The sequence below is a fragment of the Phaenicophaeus curvirostris genome, chromosome 3 (assembly GCF_032191515.1).
Source record: "Phaenicophaeus curvirostris isolate KB17595 chromosome 3, BPBGC_Pcur_1.0, whole genome shotgun sequence".
Taxonomy (NCBI): Eukaryota; Metazoa; Chordata; class Aves; order Cuculiformes; family Cuculidae; genus Phaenicophaeus; species Phaenicophaeus curvirostris.
Genome location: NC_091394.1, coordinates 45,383,451 through 45,407,790, shown reverse-complemented (window position 1 = coordinate 45,407,790; position 24,340 = coordinate 45,383,451). Strand labels below are relative to the sequence as shown.

At 41.2% G+C, this 24,340-nt stretch overlaps 1 protein-coding gene across 1 annotated transcript; it reads left to right on the top strand.

Moving 5' to 3' along the window:
* Positions 1-1,177: 1,177 nt before the first annotated feature.
* On the top strand, positions 1,178-23,840 carry TWSG1 (twisted gastrulation BMP signaling modulator 1). The gene is made up of 4 exons (XM_069853881.1): positions 1,178-1,343; positions 8,628-8,727; positions 13,390-13,656; positions 22,371-23,840. The coding sequence occupies exons 1-4, from the start codon at positions 1,221-1,223 to the stop codon at positions 22,550-22,552; spliced, it is 672 nt and encodes a 223-aa protein (XP_069709982.1). The 5' UTR covers positions 1,178-1,220; the 3' UTR covers positions 22,553-23,840.
* The last annotated feature ends 500 nt before the right edge of the window (positions 23,841-24,340 follow it).

Below are 24,340 nucleotides of genomic sequence, written 5' to 3'. Positions count from 1 at the left end.
CTGCTGGCCACGCTTCTTTTGATGCAGCCCACGACACAGTTGGCCTTTGGGCTGCGAGCGCACATTGCTGGCTCGTGTTGAGCTTCTCACGGACCAGCACCGCCCGGTCCTTCTCTGCAGGACTGCTCTCCATCGCATCATCCCCCATCCTGTACTGAAATTGGGGATGGCCCAGACCCACGTGTAGGATCTTGTTTGTTTGGGTATTGCTCATTGAGAGTGTGTGGTTTTTAGTTTATAAAGCAAAAAAACCCCACTTCTAGATACAGAAGGAAACCCTGTGCCCCAGTAGCACTTTTTCCGTCTTAGGTGAACAGTGCAGTCTTGCTATAAGCTTGCCCAAACATGGGCTGCTTTTTATTATATATTGGTATGGTGCCTAATGCAATAGGGTCCTCTTTTGACTGGGCTCACGTGCTAAGGGCAAGTAAGAATTCACTGGCACATCCCTAACGTGCTGTATTTGTAACAAATGCCACCTGCCAAGAAGCTGGGATTTCACAAAGAGAGAAAGGTGGAATGCTTTGAACAATCCCAGCTCTTCTGTCTGTTTGAAGTAGCAGATGCTCCTCTTCTGAATCTCTCCTACTTTTTCTTTAATGTTGATGGCTGTATTTTTTTTTTAAAAAAAAGAAGTTAACAACTTTGTGATGGAAGTGGAAGCCCATGTAACACCTAACTCTGACTGCATCAAAGATAACACAGCACTTACCTTATACTCTTCTTAAAAAGGTTGCTTTGTAGCTTTGGTCCTAGACACCTGTGTGTACCTTTAGCCTGGGGAGATGCTATTATATGTGAAACCTATCTGTCTGCTTTATGCATTTACAGAATTAGGTCGTCATTTCATGGACTTTTCTCTTCTGAGGCATTTTTTATTGTTGCTGTTTACAGGAAATCATACTTGATACTGCATACTGCAGATTGCTCACCTTGTGTTTATTCAAGTTTTAATCCAAATGTGTGATAGCAGAATGCTTCAAATGAACAAATTATCTTGGGGAGGAGGGCTTGGGTTTGTTGTTTAGCTCCCTTATTTGACCTTTGGTTTTATTTTTTCTTTTTTTTTTTAAAAAGAAAATGTTAATCTTTTTTGAAGGAGCTACAGAGGGGAAGGGAAGTAGGATTTAGCTTTTTTTTTTCCGACAGCCTTCTCAGTGGCTGGTTTTTATTTCAGTGCTGGTTGCAGTACTTGTGAAAATTGGTCACCTGCGTGAAACATGAGGTCACAGTACATCACAGCACCCACAGTCACTCTCCTTCTGTTCCTCCTGTGGATCCAGTCGTCAACAGGCTGCAACAAGGCTCTCTGTGCTAGTGATGTCAGTAAATGCCTGATACAGGTATGAGTTGTGTCTCCTCTATTTGCGTTTAAGTGTTAAAGAAACTGTTCTGAAGCTGCATCTTTAAAAGATCCAGTGATGCAAATAACCAACATTTTATGCTAAATGGTGGGTGGTTTTTTAACTTAACTTAATTTGGTCTTCTGTACATATAAATGCAGATTAACAACCATTTTATGGATAGTATTAAGTGCATGTATGTATGGCCACGTTTCTTTTGTTAATGGAAACATTTTCAGGTGGAGAATTAGGATTGTTAGAAGCCACTACCAGTTACACTGTTAGTTTTCAGTCTCTTTCTTCTTTATTAGTGATATTGCAAACAAGCAATGATTTAAAATGGACATTTTATTAAAAAGGTTTCTGGGGCAACAGTTGTTTGTTTGATTTAAAGTTTTTAAAGTTTGTTTTAAAGGTAATCTGTGATCCTAGCAGTTCAAATGTGCTTAACGTGTTCCTGTATCTGCCTGAGATGTTCCCCGTATCCGTTCCCGTTAACTTGCAATCCATCCACTTCCTTAACTCTCCCAGCCCAGGCAGAGTGTCAGTAGCTGACGCCTGATGCTCTTCATAACATCAGGTTCATACAGTTGATGAAAAGGCACCTAAAAACTCACATGAGAGAACTAACACGACTATGGACTTAGCTTGTCTTGAAGTCCCAAGGTGTATTTTGACAAGCTTTTTGGTCATGAGGGACCTGTGGATGGTAATGGTAATGAGCAAGCTCTGAAAGCATGCAAGTCTACCTTAAAAGAACCCAAACAACAGAACAACAAAAGCTAATGAGTTGAACTGGTTGCAATGGATATGAAACTCAAATCCAGCCATTGCTTTTGACTCACTGTGTGTCTGTCCGTACAGTGAAAGAAATTAACTGAGACCAGGTTGCTTTTCTTATAGCAGGAGTTGAGAGGCATGGAGTGCAGCAGAACAGAAGCACCTTTTGTAGCAGAATTGCAAGCAGCTCTGGATCTACCAAGTCTGTATTTATTGATGGTGTATAGAGCACACTTCTTGACTGCATATTGAAAAAAAAGGCCATCATGTGGTCAGTTGCAGCCTGTTTAAAAGACATGCTGCCTCTTCGTAGACTGGAAAGGCAAAAGCGGAGAGCACAAATAACACATGCCAGTCATGTGCTGGTGTGCTTTCTATAAAGGTATGATCACAGTATGAAGAGTGATGCAGAAGTGGCATGAGGCATTTCCACGTTTACTTCATTTCATTGACTTACATGTAAAATTTGCCTGGTTACAAATAAAAATACTTGTCAGATTCACAAATCTGTCCTGCAGAATGAAGACTGACTGTAGGCTGAACCGTCTTCTTTCTGGCTTCTGCACTGCCAGTGCTTTAAAGAAAAAGAACTTGCTGCTTATCCCAGCCCCACCGTGGTCTGTTGAGTTGTTAAATACAGGAGTAAGAAAGAGGCTTCTGACTTTTACCTTTTCGAAGACAATGCCAGTGTTTTCACAGTGTGTTGAGCATTGTGCACTGTGACAAACCGACACAGTTACAAGTTCTTTCTGTTGCGTTTTTCAATTCTCCAGTAGGCTTGAAACCTTTAAAAAGTAAGATGTGACTTGTGGCACTGGATATACGAGGCACTTAAATAGCAAGTGCCAGTGGTACGGATTTGTAAAAGTTGTTCTTCCAGAAGAAGGGGAAAATGGGCAAGATGTGTTGTCTTCTTTTCCTGTGCTACCAGTGGAGTCCACAATCCATGAAAGCACAGACAGCTCCTTCCCAAGTAATGTTTTACCTTCTGTTGAGTTAAGCTTGAGACACTCGGCATTTAAACTTTATTTTTATGAGTTAGTCTGAGTAGAGCACAGCCCAGAAGAAGTGGAGCTAATGCCACCAGAGTCCTTCCTTGGCTGGGAATAAGATGGCTGAGATTCAGCACTGCGTGGAAGAGGCTCACATTTACTTGGATGCTTTGCTTGGATTCTTTACTTGCTTTGTAGTGCTGCAGCCCTGTGCATGCAGAGACTCCTCTACTGCTTTATTTGTTGTAGGTGTGTTCTCTCTGTACCTGGTATAGGTGGTGTGAATCCCTTTTTAAAGGATTTCCTCAAAATCAAAATTATATGCAATTCTGAGACCCTAAAGTAACCCAGGCTGTGTGAATTGTGTACAATTATAGGGGAGTGACGCTGTTCATTTTCACTGTCTCTTCCTGTGAACAGGCCAGACATACCTGTCAGTATTCATTCCTTATAGAAGAACAGATCAGGTCAGACTAGTCTGATTGTGAACGTGAAGCCTTCTAAAGCTTTGACTTAAAGCAATTTTCATCTTTCTTCTTGGCTTGTTTTTTTTGTTTTCAAATGTTCAGCACTGCTGTGGCAGGAGCGCTGCACTCCCATGTGAGGTGCATGTTACCTCTTGGGCAGGCATACAAGTAGGGTATATCCACTTATTTTTTCCCCCTTTTCTTCCTTCTGGAGAAATCTGAACTTGAAAATAAATTACTGTGTTGAGTGAGTTTGCTTGACTGTCACATGACATTTTTCCCTAAGCTATTTTTATAACTGTTTTAGTTTGGCAAAATCTGTGGCTAGAAACCAAGATAAAGTCACTCAGAGACAACTGGACGAGCAAACAGATTGTGAATGTTTGTCATCTGCATCTGCATGCAGAAAGTGAGGCTACCTGTCTTGGAGACATAATGAGAGAAAAGACCTGGTCTCTCAAAAAGTGTACAGTTAACATAAATATTTTTGCCAGCATGGCTAGAAGTCACCACAGTCACTACTGCTACTCCTTAGGAGCTGCTGTGCTTAGGGGTGGTCCCTACATAAATATTTATTTTATTAGATCCAGAAGAGAGTATGTAATCAACAATTCACATGCGTTTAGCTTTTCTTTTACTTCTTGAGGCTCTAGCTCCATTGGTGGTTTCGTAGTCTACTTATTTTTTCTGTAAGCAAAGCCCTATAAGGAAATAGCTTCAGGCATCTCTGTACGTAAGCTTAGCCTTCACAAAAAAAACAACGTTGTGGCTTCCTGTAGTTGTTGAAGGGGTGGATAAGACTTGGGAGTCAGAGTAGGATCATAAAATTGGTTCCCTTGAAGACTTTGGATGTCGTGCCTTCCCAAGTCTCTGGGATTGGGGCACTGAAGTCAATAACTTACTGGTACCTTGCCTTTCAGGTAGGCCACCAAACTCTGGCTGCACGTGGTGTGCATATTGCAGTATTTATTCTAGCCCATCTGTTGTTGACTTGGACGCATGGTTGTTTTGATGTTTCCATGTGTGGAGGAGATGAGGAGGCCAGCTCTGCTTGCTGGGTGGAGCAGAGGCATATATTGTGTCCTTGCAACGTGGAGGAAATCCTTGAAGGCAGAATCCTCTAGGATGCGACATTCCCACAATTGTTCAGAGCAAACGGGTTTGAGGCAAGTCCCAGGCTGACTCTTGCGGTGCAGAGGTACTTGCAGTAGTCAAGCTTTGATGGTGCGTCCATGTTATGCTGGAAGCCGAGCTTTGCTGTCTCATCTGCAACAGTTCTTTAAACTGCTGCCCTCCGTAGGAAACAAACAGTGCTGTAGTTCAGGCATGGATTTCAGATCTTTTTGAAGAGGGATTGTTTTCTGGAGAATACAGACTTTTCTCTCCCTAATGCTACATGCCTGCAGTCTCCGTGGCTAGTGTGGTATTGTTCCGATTAAAACCTCTCTTCGTCTTTGTCTTCACCTCCTGTTAATTTTGCCTACAAACTTGTCACCGTGAAAGGATTTCCGAGACTTTTTAGCCCTGTGGTATAAAACAAACACCACTCCTCAACTCCAGGGCTTAGGCATCTGAAAATTACTTTTACTGCCTATGTTGTAGTTTGACTCCGTTACACAGTTGGGTTAACAAAACAGTTCTGGCTGGTTTGCTTCCAGGAGATTTTCTGTTATTAAACTGTTCTAGGAAAAAACATTAGTTTTTTTCCTTCCACTCCTCCTTCCAGTTTGCAAAGATGCTGCCAGTGCCTTCAGGTCCTGTTTCTCACTGCAGTGAGAAAATAGTCTCTTGTCGTTTCAAGAAAGCTTTGAAAAAATGCAGATGTAAAATATCTTGTAAAAAAAATCTTTATTTGCTCTCTAGAGCAGAAGTATCTTTATTGTATGAACATGCCTGTTTCCTATTTAACACTATATTTTTAGACTGAGAGGCTTATTTCTTGCCTAGCAAAATACATTCTTCAGTGCACCTTGGGTAGTTCAGCTTGGGAAGTTGCCAACTTGACTTATGAGTAATATTTTCTTTCACTTATGCCTCACTACCCCCAGCTATGAACAAGGAACATTTCTCATTCTGCCTCGCTTCACCCATGCCTCATGTAAGTGTTCGTTTAAAAAGATGTATCCTGTACAAGTATCCAATGTGGATGAGTCAGGCAGAAGGACTCAGGAGTGGTTAAGGAGACCATGTACGTGCAAACACATATGGAAAAACAGGCAATTATTGCCCTGAAGAGACAGTTAAACTATGAGAAGGAGGAAGCCGGAGAACTACGCACAAGATTAATTAGGTCGCTCTTTCTTCCCTCCTCCCCCTCCAAGCTGGGGAAAAAAAAAAGAAAAAGAAAGCAAAAAAATAGAAAATAAAATAAAAAATTACACTGCGCATAAGCCCATAAAGTTGCTAACAGGTAGGCATAGTGATGCTGTCCCAGGTTAGTGCTTACACATACTGAAGCTAAGCAGGATTATTTTTATTGCATTGCAAATGTGTAGTTTAAAGTTACATCTAATTCAGTGAGAATAATCTTCTCTTAGATTCACACAGTACGATCTGTAAAAATTGAAACAACTTCATCTTAATGAGTTTTCTGGCTTTGATTTATACACTGCCTTCAATAGTTGATGGAGAATTGCCTCCTCCCACACAGTGGCTTGTTGGTATTGTAATGTCTTTAATAAGTATGAAGTTATTTACCCATTTTTACTGTTGAGAAGCAAATACATAGGATTATTTTTAGTGCTAAGATGTTTTAATCCTATTCTCTGGCCAAGGTAACAGGACTTTACTCATGGTTGTTTTAAAAGTTGTTTTATTCAGGCTTTTTATTCTCAAGGCTGACACAATCTGTTTATCAAACAGTAAGATAAATATTTTAGAAATGCGTCATTCATTCACATAAGTCATGTTTCTAAGTTTGCGGTGTCTCCTCTTGTGGAAAAAAATTGTATATTTTATTAATGAGTGTTTTTCATCTTTCACTTGGAAACGGCATAGTGATAGGTGCCACTAATAAACTTTGAGGATGACAAAGTAAAAAATCTTGGTAGTTTTCCACTCTTTAAATAAAAATCCAAGACTTACTAAGACTGCATATTGCAGAAATGCATGTGGAGCAGGAGTTCACGCTTGATCACTCAGCAGGGCAAATAGTTCACATCAAACCATGCAGACAATAACATTTCTCAGTGTTAGTTTGTGAATTTGGTTTCTCTGATGCCTTCAAGAGATTTGTGACCTGGGGTGAAGAGTAACAGGTCAGTGACTTTATATTGCGTTAATACATGGTAGCACATCTGGAGCAGGCTTGGAAATTTGTGAAGCTGTAGTCCGGAATGGGGAGCCCTGCACATTCATTCGGTTTTCTTAGACCCTGTCCCCAGCTGGACTTTGCTCAGGCCTCACCCTCTGAAATGGATTTTTCGCTCTTCTGTGGGCCTGTGTGAGTTGGTGCAAGAGAGGAGCGATCCCCATGCAGCTCCACAGGCCACAGATGTTTGCTGTCGCCAGTTTTAAAGAACAAAGGTAGAACAGGGGTTGTGCACAATCCGGGGCATCTCTGTGCCTTGCCTAGCAAATGCACTCCTGATGTTTGGTGTAAAAATGTCTCCTTTCTTCACTGCCTGATGCTTCTAAACAATAGCAGCAAAGAATTACTTTAAAAGTGGAATTTTGCCCCCTCAGCTTCTTCCCAAGGCTGTCTGTTAGGAGTGGTGTCTCTGACCCAGCTGTGGTTAGCTGAGGTGGAGCCTCGGGTTTCTCCATGTTAGGCAAACTTCATGCCAAACCACCTTCCTGCCCTTCCCTCAGACCACACAGTGATGTGTCCGTTCCCTGCCTCTGAAGAAAGGGATCAAAGAGCAGGGATGGGTGTCGTCATGTCCCCAGTACAGTGTGAGGCAGAGATTTGCCAATGGCTCTTCCAATAAAGCTGGGGATGGGGAGGATCCTGTGGTCAGTGTTTCCAGTAACGGGATTTTGTTCTCTCACCAGTTGTGTGCAACATAATAGTTAGACAAGCCAAATACTTAGAACAAGCAGATGTGACTGCTTGACTGTCTACATTTTGCACTATGGCATGATTCAAGTTCATATATTGTCATCATATAGCCACAGTCTTTTAGCTGAACTGGAATTACTAGTACGGATTTGAGCTAGAGGAAAGGATACTGTCTGGATTTTAGATTTCCTTCATCTATGCAGGCTGTTTCCATGCTTTGAGGCCTACAAGTGTATGTCTTCAGCAGAACTTCAAAATCAGTGCCTTCAGATTTAGGTCATATGAAAAGTAAGGTTTGTCTTGCTTCCATGCCTTTTTTGTTTTTCTGGCTTAATAATGATTAAAGAAAAATGTGTATTCATACCATTTCACTTTCTGTAGTATGAGTATCCCAAGGTGTTTATCTGGGGAGAGGAGGGAGAGGTTTGTTTTAATAATAGCAAAAATTAATCAGCTGCATCTGGAGAAAAAATAATCCAGTCTCTGATATTGCAAGCGGAGAACAATGTGTGACAAGCATTCAGCAGTGTGCAGAATCCTGTGGTCAGATGCCATAACCAAGTAAGTTCATTTTAGAACCTACGAATAGGTGTACTGGTAGGTGTTGCGTATCTTCTCAAGTATGCACATGCTGCTTATAGTAACTTCCTTTTTTAGCTAAATTATAATGTATGCACGCTATTTATATATAAAGAAACATCCTTCTTTGAATTCCTCTTGTGATGGGACAAACATCCAAAGAACTTGTAGATTCAGGAAAACACAGAAGTGCACACACCTTTCCCACAAACAGTTTTGGGGTTTTTTTCTTTTTTTATTGCTTCTTTAGAAATCCACCTTTAAAAAAATAACCTTGCAGTAGATCCTTTTGTAAACTAAGATTTATTCTTTGGCTGGAACTGTTATACCATTTACTTACGGTATTAGCGCACTAAGCTTTTTTTAATGCTGTAATTTGAGTTGTGGCTTGAGGAAGCATTGCTGTGCCGTGCTAGCATTTTACATCTGGGGTTGCTGTGGTGTAATGGGATTATGTTGTTTTCAGGAACTGTGTCAGTGCCGCCCTGGGGAGGGGAACTGTTCCTGCTGTAAGGAGTGCATGCTCTGCCTGGGCACACTTTGGGATGAATGCTGTGACTGTGTTGGTAAGTTTGCATTTCTTTGGGATTTTCTTTTTTCTTATATTACTTCCTCTTGCCACATGCTGAGCTCACAGGCTTATAATAGAAGTAAAACACTGGACCTGAGTCTGTGCTTTAAACATCTTACAGCTCATTCTGTGGGTACTGAATGAATTACTGTGGGGAACCAAACGTCTGAGGGCTCCATGTGCCCTATGGAGTAGGGGGGGGCCATAGTCCAGATTTTGCTGGATTAATGTAATTGGCTCTTAATTTTGTCTGTAAAACATAAACTTGTTTTTGAATTGTCGTCTTGAGGAAACTGTGCAGCACCTGCTTTGTGGGGTTGGATGCTCTATGGAGGTTTCTAATTACAGAGTTTATTGACAGATACGACAGGTGAACAATTTCCCATCCTTGAGGACATGGAAATGGATATGGCCCAGCATTTTTATTGTTCTTTTATTTGCAAAAAGAGCTCTTTGTGGAGGGTAAGAAGGAGGCGTACAAGTTTTTACTGTAGGATTGGATGACAGTCTTTACAAGAACAGCATTACTGCTAACAGCTAGTGTTGAGAGTTGCCAGATCTCTGACAGTGAATGCTGCCATTGGTTAAGGAGGATATATTCTGGTTTTGTCTTGTTTTAAATGCACTGAAAGCTTCATCCTCTTCTGGTTGCTGCAGATCTCCCTCTGCTGCCATTCAAAATCCACCTGGCTTCCATGAAAGGAAGGTCTTGAGTGTTGTACCTGCTCTCAGCATCTCTGGCTGGCTGGGTCTTCTTTGAATTCATGAAGACGATGAGCTTCAAAATGCTCCTTTTCAGCACAGTCCATTGCTTCTCCTGTCCCACATGATGTGAATATGCTTTCTGACATCCTACTTTTTGCTTGATTCTGGCTAGCTTACCTTTGCTTTGGTGTCTTCTAGTAAGCAGTGGAGTGGCGTGGTCATGTGCATGTGTGATTCTTCCCAATGGCATGAAGTATTTTCAGCCCCTGCATCTGTGGAGAATATACTTTTAGAAATAGGTGTTAAAGTTTGTTTTTCTTATTTGATCGGAAATTATTTAGTGGGTTCCTCAAAAAGTAGGGAACAAAAAATGTATCTTTTTATTTTTCCCCCATCACCTTTGCCCTTCCAGTGTAATGCTGACGTGTGCTGTTGTCACGTTTGGTCATAGCGATAGGGAATATGATAGCAGGTTATTTCCCTAGTTCAGAAGCTTTATCTGCTGTAGAAAGCAAGGCTTAATGTGCTGATCTCCTCTAGGGAGAAGAAGAACCTACCGCTTAGGATTGTAAAGAAAAAGCTGAGTCCACACACAGGTTTTCTTTTTCTAAATTTGCAGATTACTCACTGTTCTGTTGCTCTTTCCCATGGTGTTATCCAGCAGAGAAGTTAATGAGGTTTTAGGTTCAGTTTTCCAGTACTGAGTAAACTAAAACATCTCCTGATGGTTCTGTGGATGCCTCAGACCTTATTGGTTCTATAATATTTTGCTTCTCTTTGGAACAGGGTTATCCTTGCTGTGGCCTTACTCGAATGAGGGAACAGGAGTGCATTCCATATCCAGCTTCCTGGAGACAGTTCTTTGCTCATACTTAAGTTGATATTTTAATCTCTTTATAAGCTGATTACAGCTAATGTAGATGCAGATAGGTTGTGATGTCTTCCAGGTCGTTCCTGCTCTGAAGTCAGGAATTACCTCCTACTTTCCAGCATTAATTTTACTTTCAGTCTACTGTTGTCCTGTGTTTTGCATGGATCTTCTCTCCTGTCTCTGACGGGGACAAAGCCACTAGAGTAAGGAGAACAACACGTTCCTCTTTCTTCTGTTTTTCTGAGCTTGGTGAGTTAAGCTTTTCTAGTCCCTTATGTAAAGGCTTGTTTGCTTCCATCATTTCAGTTTCCCATTTCTGCATCTTGTCATCCAAGAATCATAGAATCATAGAATCACCAGGTTGGAAAAGACCCACCAGATCATTGAGTCCAACCGTTCCTATCAATCACTAAACCATGTCCCTCAGCACCTCATCCACCCATCTTTTAAACACCTCCAGGGAAGGTGACTGAACCACCTCCCTGGGCAGCCTGTTCCAGTGCCCAGTGACCCTTTTCGTGAAAATTTTTTTCCCAATGTCCAGCCTAAAGATGGATTGGGACCGAGTACAATTCTGTGGGCTGGCTAAAACCTCCATGTGAGAACTGTGATGCTGGAAAGGAACTTGGATTTTCAGTAATGATAAGTACAAAGAGATAGATAAGAGGAAGGGACAAAAGAAGGAGAAATACTAAAATTGAAAGGTTTATTGTATGACTTGTTACAGTTGAATTTTTTTTTTTAATTTTTTTGTTGAATTTTTTGAATTTTTTTGTGTGTTTGTTTCTAGTGCAGAACACCTAGCTCTAGCATAATGGCGTAGTTCGGTTTTAAATTCTGGTTATCAAATTTTGTCTTAAATCATTGGCTTCCAAAGCAGTGATGTAGACATGCTTGTTCCTTACCAGTTGCACTTAAGCGTTTTTTTTTGCTTTAATCAAAGCTACTCTGTTGTGTAAATATTATATAATTATATTTATAATTGGAGGAATTTTTTTCACAATGAGAACTATCAGCCTCTGGAATAATCTCCCAAGGGAAGTCATGGATTCCGCAACATTGGATGCTTTTAAGATTTGGCTGGACAGTGCTGGGCCATCTTGCTCTTGACTGTGCTTTTGCCAAGAAAGGTTGGATCAGATAATCCTTGAGGTCCCTTTGAATCTCATATTCTAGGATTCTAATTATAATTAAAATACTTCTAAAAGTTGCAAGAGGGAAGGATCTTTGTGGAATGAGCAGTTACCCACTACACCACAAGCAATGGTTTCTTGTTACCACCTTAAGATAATACTTTTGCACTGGATTGATTGACACACATACTGTCCACATTCTTCAAGAATTTGATAAACAATCTTGATATTATTTTTCTCCCTGTGTGTCCTTCCTAACAGTGAGATTTATTTTCTGAATCCAGCCTTATGCAGAAGGGCATCTAGAAAGGCTCGCCAGTTTCCATTTCAGAGCATTAATAGAATGACATCAATTAAAGCCTGTGTCTTTTGATATATCTGTACAAAACTCTTACCTGGCTTGCTATCTTCCTAATTAAATGTTAGGTGGGCATCCTTTACCACAATTATATGGTGAATATTCCAAATGCTTACTAAAAAGTGATAATACAGTGACAAAAATATTTTATTAAAGCAATGAGTCCAGGGACATCTATGCAAAATAAACGTAGTTGAGATAAGTAAGAAAGTAACTGTTTATGGTAGGAAGTTTGTGTAAGTACAGTTATTTTTTTTCAGTGTGAACTGTTGTTGTTTGGAGGAGAAGCTTTTTTTTTATTTTTCCTTCCTACCTAATACTTGGCTCACCTTATTTTATAGGAGCAGACTGTCTTGGGTTGTTCATATCATTAAATGCTGGTAGTATTAACCACTTGCTTAAGATTTGCCAGATCTCCTGCTAATCTTCATGGACTAACTTCAGTCTGGTTTGTTCATTATGGAAGTCCATAGATTGAAAAGATTGTGGGTTTGCATAAGGCTCTGGTTAAAGACAATTTCTGAAGCTGGAGTCCTAATATATCTGCAGGGTAGGAGATGCTTCTCTGTCTGCGTGGGGCAGGTAGACTTTGAACATTTATGTCCCATATTGCTTTGATACTTTAAGGATTGGTGTGCTTTGCAGCTGTAGCTGTCTAAAACTGTGCCTGTGAAACTGCCCCAAATGGTATCCAGATGTACATGGATTTGTCTGTCTCTTGCCAGGTGACTTCTAATAGTGTTTTATGGCTTCCAAGTTGTATCTATCCAGATACAACTTTTCTTTTTTAATCTTGGTTGTTTCAATGTTCAGATTAAATCAAGATACCTTTCAGTTTCATTGCTAGTAATAAATGTTAGTGTTTGAATGGTTAATTTAAAACCGGGACCTGCACTGCAGGTCACAAAAACATTTTGTAGGAAGTGGCAAAAAAAATTACAATGCTTCAAAAAAGATACCGTGAAAGACGCAAAAAATAAGGAAGAGGTAACCTGGAAATAAGCATCTTGCCTGTAGTGACCCCTTCCACTAAGTAGCAAAACGAGGTTCATCTCAGCTGTCTCTGAGCAGGTAAAATAATACAGACTCTTGCTCCCCTCCTGGCAGTTACCTTTGCATTTCTGGTAGGCAGCTAGAAAGTTTCATGCACCTCTGGACTTGACAAGACACTACTATCTTCATTCAATTGTAAGCTTCCATTCTGGATTTACACTAGTATCAATTATACTGTTATTTGTCTCTTTTCCCAGGAGAAACAAACCTTTCTTTGAATTCTTCATACTCTAAACTGTAATGCTAGCATAAAAAGGGAAGCAAACTGCTGTTTAGGTGAGGTTTTTCTTTTCACTTGGGTCTCACAAGTCACAGGTGTGTTTTGTGAAAGGCTGCAGACATCTGAAACCTGCTCTTATGGAAAGCTTCTTTTGTTGTATTTGGTGGCACTTCTGCTCTTGACCTAAGAGTGGAAGATATATGAAAGGGCTCCCTGTTCTGCTTAGCAAAAAAACCCCAGTTTTAGTTTCCTAAATATCCCTGTCTGTTTCAACGAGAAGAGTTTAAAGAGTAACTTACCGTTTCATTCCTCTGCAGGGATGTGCAATCCTCGCAATTACAGTGACACACCTCCAACATCCAAGAGCACTGTAGAGGAGTTGCATGAACCAATTCCTTCACTTTTCCGTGCGCTGACAGAAGGAGATACTCAGCTGAACTGGAATATTGTTTCCTTCCCTGTGGCAGAAGAACTGTCGCATCATGAGAACCTCATTTCCTTCTTAGAAACAGTGAACCAGCCACACCATCAGAACGTCTCTGTTCCAAGCAACAATGTCCACACACCTTACTCCAGTGACAAAGGTAATGAGTGTGGTGTCTAAATTCCAAACATTTCCTCTCATCTCTTCCTGGATCCTTCTCAGTGCACGTTCTGTGTTTGTCTGTGCTTGCTTCTTCTTTTCCCATAAAGTGTGAAAAGTTCAGTCTAATTTTGAGTATGATGGAACAAAAGGAGTGAGGCAAAAGTATGGAGGAATGTGGAAGCTGTTAAAGTGAGTGATGATCTTTGGAGATGCTGAACCACTTCATCATAGAATCATCATAGAATCACCGGGTTGGAAGAGACCCACTGGATCATTATTTCTATAATTCCCCTGTGGCATGAGGCAGTTTGTTCATGTTACTTCACATGCACTGGAACAATTTGTTCTTTAACTTTGAAGAAGTTACCAGTAGCTTATGAGACAGGACAGATGAAAAACTGATTCCGAATCATGTGTCAGTGTAGAGGGAAGTAACTGAAGCGCATGGCTTCAGAGGTTTGAGAAAACCACATGCTGTAAACCATTGTATCTGGAGTAGATGTTCATTTCTTTCATCTGAGCTGGCATATCTTGAACTCTTTAGAAGGATGGTTTGTTGGAAATTTGGAATTAATAGTAAACCTGAGTAAGAGTAGCAAGATCACTCGTTATGTCAAGGAGGAATACGTGACAGACAGTCTTAAAAATAAGCAGTTTGGGGGTTGGTGTTCAACTTACGGACTCATTATTTTATATCAAGTGTTTTATATTCTCACATAATCACTTTAGAGGACAGATTTCAGAATATTGTTTGCTGGAGAGGCGAAGATGAGAATTTTTAGGTAATAAGAACAGTGGCGTAAGAAAAATACTCTCTGCTTTTTGATTTCCATACTATATCTGAAATATTTTTCCCTACAAATGATTATATCTGACTTAACAGAATCTCATAAACAGTTCATAGGAAAATTGCTGCTTAACAGGGAAAAAAGAGCATCTGATTTGTTTTATTAGTATAATTAATGCGTTGCTTCCTTCCTAATACACACTTGAAATATTTGAAACCCCATATGTTGCTGTGGTGGTGGCTTTTTTATCTTATCAATGAAAGATACAGCAATTGATGAACGTGTTGTTTTTCCATACCATTGTGAACCTTTGACCTAGTTAGGTTTCTAAGTGGGACTGCTGTTCATTAAATGGGACCGTAATGGCAACTTTTCTAATTTCCTTTGGTTAAGGCACGTTAGAAAAATAAATTAATTCCAGAACTGGGGAACCAGATGGTCAGAAAGCATTTCATTCATATGTCTTTGACGTTATTAAAACGCTTGCTTGCCATTATGAGAATGATGCAGAAAGCCATGTTAAATGGCAAGCCACAAAAAGCCCTGTGTGCAAACATTACAGTATTTTAAGATGTAAATTATATTTGGAGGGGTGGAAATTATGCTTAGAACAATCTTGAATATATCCCACTGTATTTAGGTACTGCAGCCCAGATGGCTGTTCCCTGGCAGTCCTTTACTACCACACCAACAGGATGGGCTAATGATAGTTTTGGATTAAACCTGGAATTTGAATTGCATCTCAAGGGTGTGGAGGAGTTTTGACTTTAACAACACAGACATACACATAACACTGCAAATTTTTCTTAGTCAAAAGTCTCCTCTATTTCATTTACTAAGAACACGTTAGAGATCAGGTTGAGAGAGCTTTCACTGGAATGATGACAGTCCAAAAACAACAGTAATATTTGGAAATAGTTACTGAATGCCACTGGTTTTCAGGCTTCAGTAGACATTTAGAACAGAAATAAATGTCAGAGCTGTTCTTTTAATCATTGGCTATGACTCCTCCATTTTAGTAATCAGCGAAGAACTGGAAAACGTAGAAAATGGGTTTCAACATCCTATACTTTAGGTATCTAAATATGTAAGCTTGTTGAGGAGTATCTCTTTTCTTGATCACAATGTGGATATTTTTGTAGTGTTTTGCTTTTTCAGAAGTCATATCAAAATTGGCTTATAAAAACATGGATGATTCAAGCAGTGAGAGCAGAAAAAGGTGGAAAGAAAAGCTGGCTGCTGGCCTTGTTCAGTTGATGTTCATTATGGTGGAAGCAAGGACAACTGTGGAATTGTACCTCTTATGCTGGGTGAGGTGTGAGCCATGGGGTAGTGTTGATTTTAATACTATTTTTGATGAGTTCATTAGGGAAGCAGTACCCAAAAGGTGGAGGGGTAGCAGGTCAAGGGAGTGAAAGCCTTGTGAGCATGGGCCTAGAGAGGGAGCCCAGGAAGTTGCTGGAGTTGAGTGGCTTCTGCCCATGCAAAGTTCAATCACAAAATCAAGGTGCTGTGGTTTAACAAGCTCACATGCGTTAGAGAACCATTGAGAGAGAGGGTGGGTCTGTGTGTATGTGTGTGTGTCTCTATATGTGTGTTTGTGTCTGTGTGTGTATGTGTGTGTGTCTGTGTGCATGCTCAGCCGCAGTAAATGCAAGCGTAGCCTGCAGTGGAAGAAACTGAAGACCATCTCTTTACCCTTTCTGTCTCCCCAAACATGCTGCTAGGCTTAAAGGCAGGTCTTGCAGATGGAGACATTCTTAAGGCGACTTGCTAAGCAGTTGTCTCCAGGGCTGTGATGTTCAGAAGTTTGAAAGAATATTCCTGTGAACAGGAAGATCGATGATATATGTTTATTTACAGTGCTGTACCTCCTCCGTTTTGTGGTTCTTCTGTGGCTCCTTGCATGCTTCACCCCAACATCTTCACCTTCTAGTGGGAGGTGTCCCTGCCCACAGCAGGGGGGTTGGAATTAGATGATCTTTAAGGTCCCTTCCAACTCAAACCATTCTATGATTCTGTGAACATGGTGTGCTGGCAGAAGCCTGTTATGTTGCTTTTAAAACGAGAGGGGCTAATGAGAGGTAGGTTTTTTGGTAAGGATACAGTGGTATCTATGCTGTCTCATAATTCGAATACATCCCAAAATTTGGAAAGGCTCTGCTTAAATATACCTCTTGCCATGTCATATGATGCAGTTCTGATTTTAATTCCAACTCACGTTTATGCAGTGATGGTCGAGGGTTCCACACTTGCTTGATGCAACTCTGGGTGAAGGAAAGGCCGCACCAGCCACAGGACCCAGCAAGTTTTTTTGTGTGAGTGGTGTGAAGCCACTGGCCCTGGGAGGGTGGCTGTAGATCCGGGAGGAGGTGGGGTGTGGTGGAACATAAAGCATTCCTTTCTCACCCCAGCCTACTGCGAGTCTGGCCACCAGACCTTGAACTTCCCCGTTATTATCTTAATGAGTGTCTTCCCTTTCCTCCTGTGAATGGCCTTTTAATGCTTTAGCTGCCAAAGTATGCATGTGCTGCTGGAGTTGCTGTAGTTCTTTGTATTGGTAGTTTCTGGTGTTTGAGCTGCTACTTCAGAGAGAATTGCAATAATTATTAATCTAGAGCTACATTTATACTTCATTCTTTTTGCTTTGCTTTTAGCTGATACCCTCAGACCTCTGAACTGTGAGTTCAGACGCTTAAATAAGCTTAATTGTTTCAGATGATGACAGGATGTTGGAGAGAGAGGGGGGAACTAGATAATCTTTTGGCAACTGGTGAAACACAATCTATGTTGCAGATAAGGGTTTCTGACTTACACTGCTTGGTGACACAGGGGACGGCATTGGCTCTGCGCTTCTGCTCCCCTCCAGTGCTAGCCAGGGAGAAGAGAGCTAGAAATCCAGTGAAGTGGCATTTACCTCCATATTTTTGCTAGGAAGATACATAAACATATACATTTTAATGTTTCTTTTTGTAAGCTCTGATTGGCATTTAACGTAGTGTGAATTTTAGGGTTCTCCTATGCAGGAGTTGTACTCGATGATCCTTGTGTGTCCCTTCCAACTCAGGAGATTCTAAAAAGTGCTATGGCTGCTGGATGGGCAATGACCTTTGTAAAGTAATTCTAGAGCTACCGATAAACAGACCAGCAGACAACTGAACTTACATAGCACCTTTAACTTCAAAGGTGGCCTGCATGGAATTGTCATTAAGTAGGAATTTTTTTTAGTGTAGATAGGCAGGGAAGCTGTGGCTGCCCCATCCCTGGAGGTGTTCAAGGCCAGGTTGGATGGGGCCTCCAGCAGCCTGGTCTGGTGGGAGGGACCATGGCAGGGAGGTTGGAAGTGGATGATCTTTAAGGTCCCTTCCAACCCAAACTATTCTATGATTTTTCCTTAATTTACAAGACCTGAATTGTTTTGTCTTCTCTGAGTTGCTAAATTCCTCTGTAGCGCAGCAATACAGATCTCACTTGCAGCACAGACAGTATCAGAGCAAAGCCTGATAACAACATGAAAAATGAGTTCTTCCGGTCATTTTGAATTTAGACTTGACTGTTGTTTCTCCCACACAATCTTAATAGAGTATGAATTGGAGGGGGCGGGGAGGTGGGAAAGGTGAGAAACTCAGATTCTGAATTAAAAAAAGGGAGAGGGGGTCGGCTCTGTAGCTGGGAGTTCCCTGCTGCTGCTTTATCTTCCTCTCCCCACCTCTAGCCTGTGGTCCTTACTGTGTGAAAACTGGCAAAATGCCAATGGAAAAGCTGTTGCTGCACTTGGTAACATGGTTTTACTTACGCTGAGGGAGTCGAGTGATGACTATGTAATTAGGTTTGTGAAATAATTTAAATACTCTCCTGGATCCCAACTGAGCCTGCAGGTATGTATTTTTTCCCCCTCTGTGTAACTTTGTTTCTGCAGCCTGTAAAGAGGGATTTATAATGCTCAAGGCAAGAAACAATCCTGCTTTCAGTAATTCAGCCTCGACACACGCGCACAGACACTGCTGAGGAAGGGAGCAGGAGTTGTCTTGTGACGCAGTGCACTCTGGGCAATCTGATTCCTTCAGACCTGGCAAGGTTTGGAGTGAGCAAGACTTTAGAAATTATTTGGTAGCATATACCCGGATCATGTACTACAGCTGTTTACAGGAGCTACTAGGAACCAGCCAGATCTACTGCTGGCTCTGGCTTGCCATGCGCAGTCTGTCCTTTCCCCTTCACAGTGTTTTTGGACTGGTCTTCTAGGACCTTTCAGTCCTTTGAGGAGATGATGCTTGAAAAGAGCAGAAGTTGTCTTTGTAGTGACAAGCTAGGTGGTGAGTCTGTGTGGGTCAGAACTACTGTACGGTTTCTCAGCAGTGCATGAAAAACTGGATGCTGCTGCTCTGAAAACAAGAGGAACAGCTGGGACTAGTCATCTCCTGCTATGTGGAGGAGTAAAAAGAGCCCTCAGGTAGACAAAGTCTGGACAGCAAGTCCTGCTGTTGGAGGAATAGCAGAGGCGAGACTATCTCGCACGGGTGCCAGTAAGAGACACTAGCTGCTTTATACATCCTGCTGCTGGAGGTGGACCAGAGCTGGGTTTTCCAGAAATGATATTGCCGGTTGTGCCGATCTGTACATGTGCTCTGGTGTTTGTGTTACAGCCTGCTTTTCCACAGGCTGTGCCTGTGTCCTGAGCTACCAATGTGGTGCATGCATTGCTTGGATTCCACTGAGCAGCAGACAGGAACATCAGCCATAGGCAGTTCAGTTGTTTTTGCATCCTAGAAATCACAGTTTTCTTCCACAAGAGGTTTATTTCAAGTTTCAGCAGGCATAAGCTGATGAATTTGGCTTCTCTAGAATATCTGGACTGGTTCTGTCACAAATAAGGCTGACATGAAGGTGAACACAGGCATCCCCTAACACAGATGGGACCGGTCATTCTCTGGTGTGAAGACAGACTGCAAGTCCTGAGAGCAGCCAACCCACCTCAGAGTGTGTACAACCTTCCTGACAATCTTCCCTGACCTACTGGCTCTCCTTTGCATGTTGCAAGTAGGAATGCAATGATCAACATGAAAGCAGTAAGCACTTCTAGTTACTCTTGGGAGAGGATTTTGGTTTCTTGAAAGAGTTGTTCCACCACTATCTAGAGAGAGCCATAACTCATTTTGCCTTTTCAAGCTGATCCAGAGTCTAGGTCTCTCAGGTAGAGATGGCATCTCAAAAGCTGATTTCACAGGAAGAAATTTTGTGGATTAGCCAGGACTGCATGTTTTGGGGCAGAGGCTGTGTGCCTCCAGCCGATGCCTTCTGAGACTGACCTTAGTCACGGCATTTAAGGTCAAACTTGAGAAATTACTAAAATTACTAAAAAGGGATCAAAGGAGTGAATTGGAATTAAGGAAGCTGGTAGAAAGAGTACGAATACTTAGACTTCTGTAAGGTTCCTGTGCTTGCACACCAGCACTGAACTGGATGACCGATGGGACACTGGTGCTTAGATCTCATGATGAACACTGAGTGGAGACTCGCCTCTACTTTTTCACACCTTTGTCCACTGAAAATCTCCTGTGAGGAGTGAGGGGGACAGATCACACCTGGGCCTCCTGAGAAAGGAGGCTGTATGCTCCTTCTTGGAACCCTGGCAGTCTTAGCTTTTTGTTGCTGGTGATGAAATATTGTCAAATCCTTGTGCGATCTCCATAAAAAGATGGAGCTGCTATGTAGCACCTAGGTGGACTCTTGTTTGTGAGGCTGTGGCTGCTGCGTCTCCCTACTGCTCTTCAGCTTTGGCTGAGCACTTCAGGTATGTACCTGACTGGTCAGTCTTTGCTGACGCTACCATAGGATGTGCTTCTTCTTTGCTCTTTTCCCCTCCCTTCTGGGAATAAAGTATTATTACTGAAGATCATAGAATCATAGAATCACCAGGTTGGAAAAAACCCACTGGATCATTGAGTCCAACCATTCCTGTCAACAAGATGTAGATATGTTTGTTGGTTTTAGGCAGTGATTTTGTTCTCTGAGAACTCTTCCTCTGGTTGTTGTGCCTTAGACAAAGGGTCATAGAAATAGAAATGCCAAGCACGGGACAGGACTTACACAGTATATTTTGTTGATAATCCCAGCAGTACTTCAGGTACTCCAAATTTTCTTGGGTAGTTGCAGCTTTACAGAGAGCACAGCCTTCCTGGGAGCAAAAAACTGCTTCAGCTATGGGTCTACTCTTCTTCCCCAAGATCTTTATTACCTGTGTTGCACTGCATATGGTGTCTGCAGGAAGTGTATGTCAGTTCAGAGCTGAACAATGCAGTTAATTGTCTTGCTTTCAGTGGGCTGGTGGCATGTCCTTTGACCCTCTTGCAGCTTTTGGGTGGTAGTAACGTAACATTTGACAGTGATCAGCATTCCTTCATACATGTTTTGACAAATGATAATTTTTAAAAGAAGAGGCATGGCTTCCAGATGTCATGGAGGAGGATGTGTCCACAGAAAAGCTGGCAGGTAGATTATGTTCTGCTCTATGTTGTGCTGTTCTTTGCCACGTGCCCGCAGAGATCTTCTTTGGGTGCTGGGGAGACTGTATAGATCCTATGATGGCCTGTTGGGTGTCGGGGATGCTTGCTGGCCTCAGCTCACCTTTGGACCTCACCTCAGGAGCTTGCCATGAGATGTGCATACTACTGAGATTGCTAATCTATGGAGCACCAGTGTTTTCAAGGGAAGATTCTGGTGCACTCCAGCCTCCCAAGACTTGCTCACAGATTAGTACTTGAATAAATCCTATGGTTAACAACTATACCGCTCTGAGAGTCCTTCTCCATATTTCCATAATCATTCAAAAAGGCCCCCACTGTCTTGATTTACTATTGGATTACTTTTTTTCTAATCCACATTGGAATGTGGGTCAGTATGTTTTTCCTGGATCCACACACTGTTATGTAGTAATAGGGTAGAAAGTTCCTTGACATCTCCTGCTTAAAAATCTGTCTTGTGCACAAGTGAGACATTCATGTTTGTAGACAGCTCTCAGTCATGCTTTTTCCCAAAGTGTGCCAGCTTACGCTGAGGGCAAGTGTGATGCAATTATGGTGCTTTGGAGGATGAGCAATGTTACACTGCAATCACCCAGTCAGCGGAAGAGAGCTGGTAGGGTCTGTTAGCTTGGAGAACTGGAAGTAGACTTAGGAGGGATGGTTTTGTTTTCTAGTTGTGGTGAATGCTTCAGCTCTAGCTTGAGGTCGCAACACCACATGTCGTGGCATTTCAAGTAATTGCATGGATATAGAAGAGTAAAGTTGGTGCTTAGGCAGAAGGAGTTTCTTAATCTTAGTAGTTAAAACTGGTGTTCTTGCTATAAAAATAAGAAAAAAGTATTCAGTTTCAAGTGGAGGAAAACAGGATTCTCTAGCTCTGTGATTAAGGTAGTTTAAGAATATGTTTCAGTTGGGGGAGGGGGATGTTTACAGTTAAATAAATTGGGCTTGGTGTTTTTCAGATAACTTCTCTGTAGCATATAGTAACTGCTGGCAACTGTGAAAGCAGTACCTTGGTGGTAAAGATACTGCCTTCAGAGGACACATGCTTGCTTCTTATTTTGGCATAGCCCATCCTTGCACTTCAGAAGATATCCTTTATAACAGTAGGACACAAAAAAAAATCCCAACAGAACATTCTGGCCTGTGACTATGGGAATAAATTAATCCAGAGCAGCCAACAGGTCGAGCTGTAGATGATGAAAACTTGGAATTGATAGATTGCACTTCGGGTCTCTGTCTGTTCTGTCTGCTTTCACTATCACTTGTTTCTTCTTTATGCCTCATGGTCATGATGTTTTACAATCCTACTTCAAAAGCTGCACATTTGATAAATTTTTAACTAACTTGAAAAGATGTTTTAAGTCCTTTTAAACCATTTATTTCTCCTTTTGGTTTAGAACACATGTGTACTGTGGTGTATTTTGATGACTGCATGTCAATACATCAGTGCAAGATCTCTTGCGAGTCCATGGGAGCATCCAAATACCGATGGTTCCACAACGCCTGCTGTGAGTGTATTGGGCCAGAATGCATCGACTATGGCAGTAAAACTGTAAAATGTATGAACTGCATGTTTTAAAGCAGGAAAATTGTAATATAGCAATACTGAGGCCAAAGTAACCTCTCTCAATTAAAGAGATGGTGGAGTGCTTACTGGTTGCAATGAAATATACCTGGTTGAAAAAAAGATGTATAAAATCTGAAAAGTTGCGTTTTTTGGTTTTTCTTTTTTTTTTAATTCATGTAAGCAAGGCTAACTAGTAGAAGTTTCAACACTATGTTTTAAGTTTATTTTCCTTTATTTCTACTCAAATGGTACGGCCACGCTCATCCTTGCTGTTCTGATTGCTTTCCTTTGATTTGAAAGTATTGACTATACTGGTTTTCAGAACATAGTACTATATCTCACAGTTTAGAGTAGCGAAACATTAAGATTATGGTAATGAGATTCCTGTCATCTAAGTTCAACAAATAATTAAATGGCTGCTAGGTTGGAGGGGTGCTTGTTCTCTAGGGGCTGGTTTTTTTTGGTTTTATTTCTCATTTTGTTTTTTAACTTTATTACCTTCCAGTTTTTGAGCTTAGCCTTCTATTGCAAAAATGGTATTGGGGAAAAAAGAAAAGCTCATGCTTTCTTTTCAAGTTCAACTCATGGGCTGTGATGGATAAAATCCTAACTTCTTAGAAGGGCTGCCCAACAAAACACTGTGTAGACATGAATAGAAAAATTTAGCTTATCATGAAGAAGTTGTTCTTCCTATATTTGACAATTCATGTTATCTTTTCTTCTGCTTGAGTTTCTTAAAATGAATGGAGAGACATAATATGTTAGAGTAGCTGTGATTGTTTTTAGCTGAAGGGTGATGCATCATCGTTCTGGACCGAGATAGGACACATTTAGTAAGCATTGCTACAGGTTGTTTGCATCCTTCGGATCCTTGCAACATTAAATTATTGGAAATGTTATAGTAGCTCAGAATCTCCTTGTGGGGAAAAAACAAGGCTGATGTTTCTGATCCGGTACCTGCTGCCCCAATGGATCTGTGACACCATCTCTATTTACATCACCGTGAGGTCAAGTCAAGGGAACAGCAAGGGTGGGAAATGGCTTAGCGGGTGTCCAGGAAACACTGTGGGCAACAGCATTAATATGTAAATACAGTTGTCTGTGTTGTAATGGCCTGGGAGTGGGCAGTGAGGATGCACGCCTTCTGAGGCTCGCCTTATTTTTTGCATTTCCTGATGCTGTCTAGAGTTTCCTGTAAGCGTTGTGTGTATGCAAATGTCATACAGCAACATCCAGTGTATTTTACTACAATGTCTGTTTTAAGAGGTATTTTAATAAAAAGACAGTATTGGTTCATGTGTTTTCTTTCTCATTATTTTCTCAGGGCAAATGTTACCCAGAAGCATAGTATAAAAGTTACTGACCTAGACGGATGGAAGAATAGAGAGGATTACGGAATCTTGAGCAGTTTTTTTCAGAAACTAAAATTTTAGTTTCCTTTTAAGTCTTTTTTTCACATAAATCAATAAAATAGAATTTTATTAATAGTCAAAATGTCCCTTCTGACAGAAAGCTAATCACTTGGAAGGTTGCTTATTTAGTCTTACTCCACTTTGCAAGAAAAATCATGATTTATTTTGGGGGCTTTTATTTTACCTAGGCCTGGATACCAGCAATCAACTACATAAATGCATTAATAACAATAACATGCTTCAGAAACTTTTCTGGGTAGGAGTCTTCTCCAAGTAAAACATCAGCCAGTTTTATCACTGTCCTTTGGGACAGAATTGTAAATCGCTGAAAAGGGAATGCATATGGCAAGAAATGGCTCTGACTGAGAAGGGGTTGATAGCCATTTGC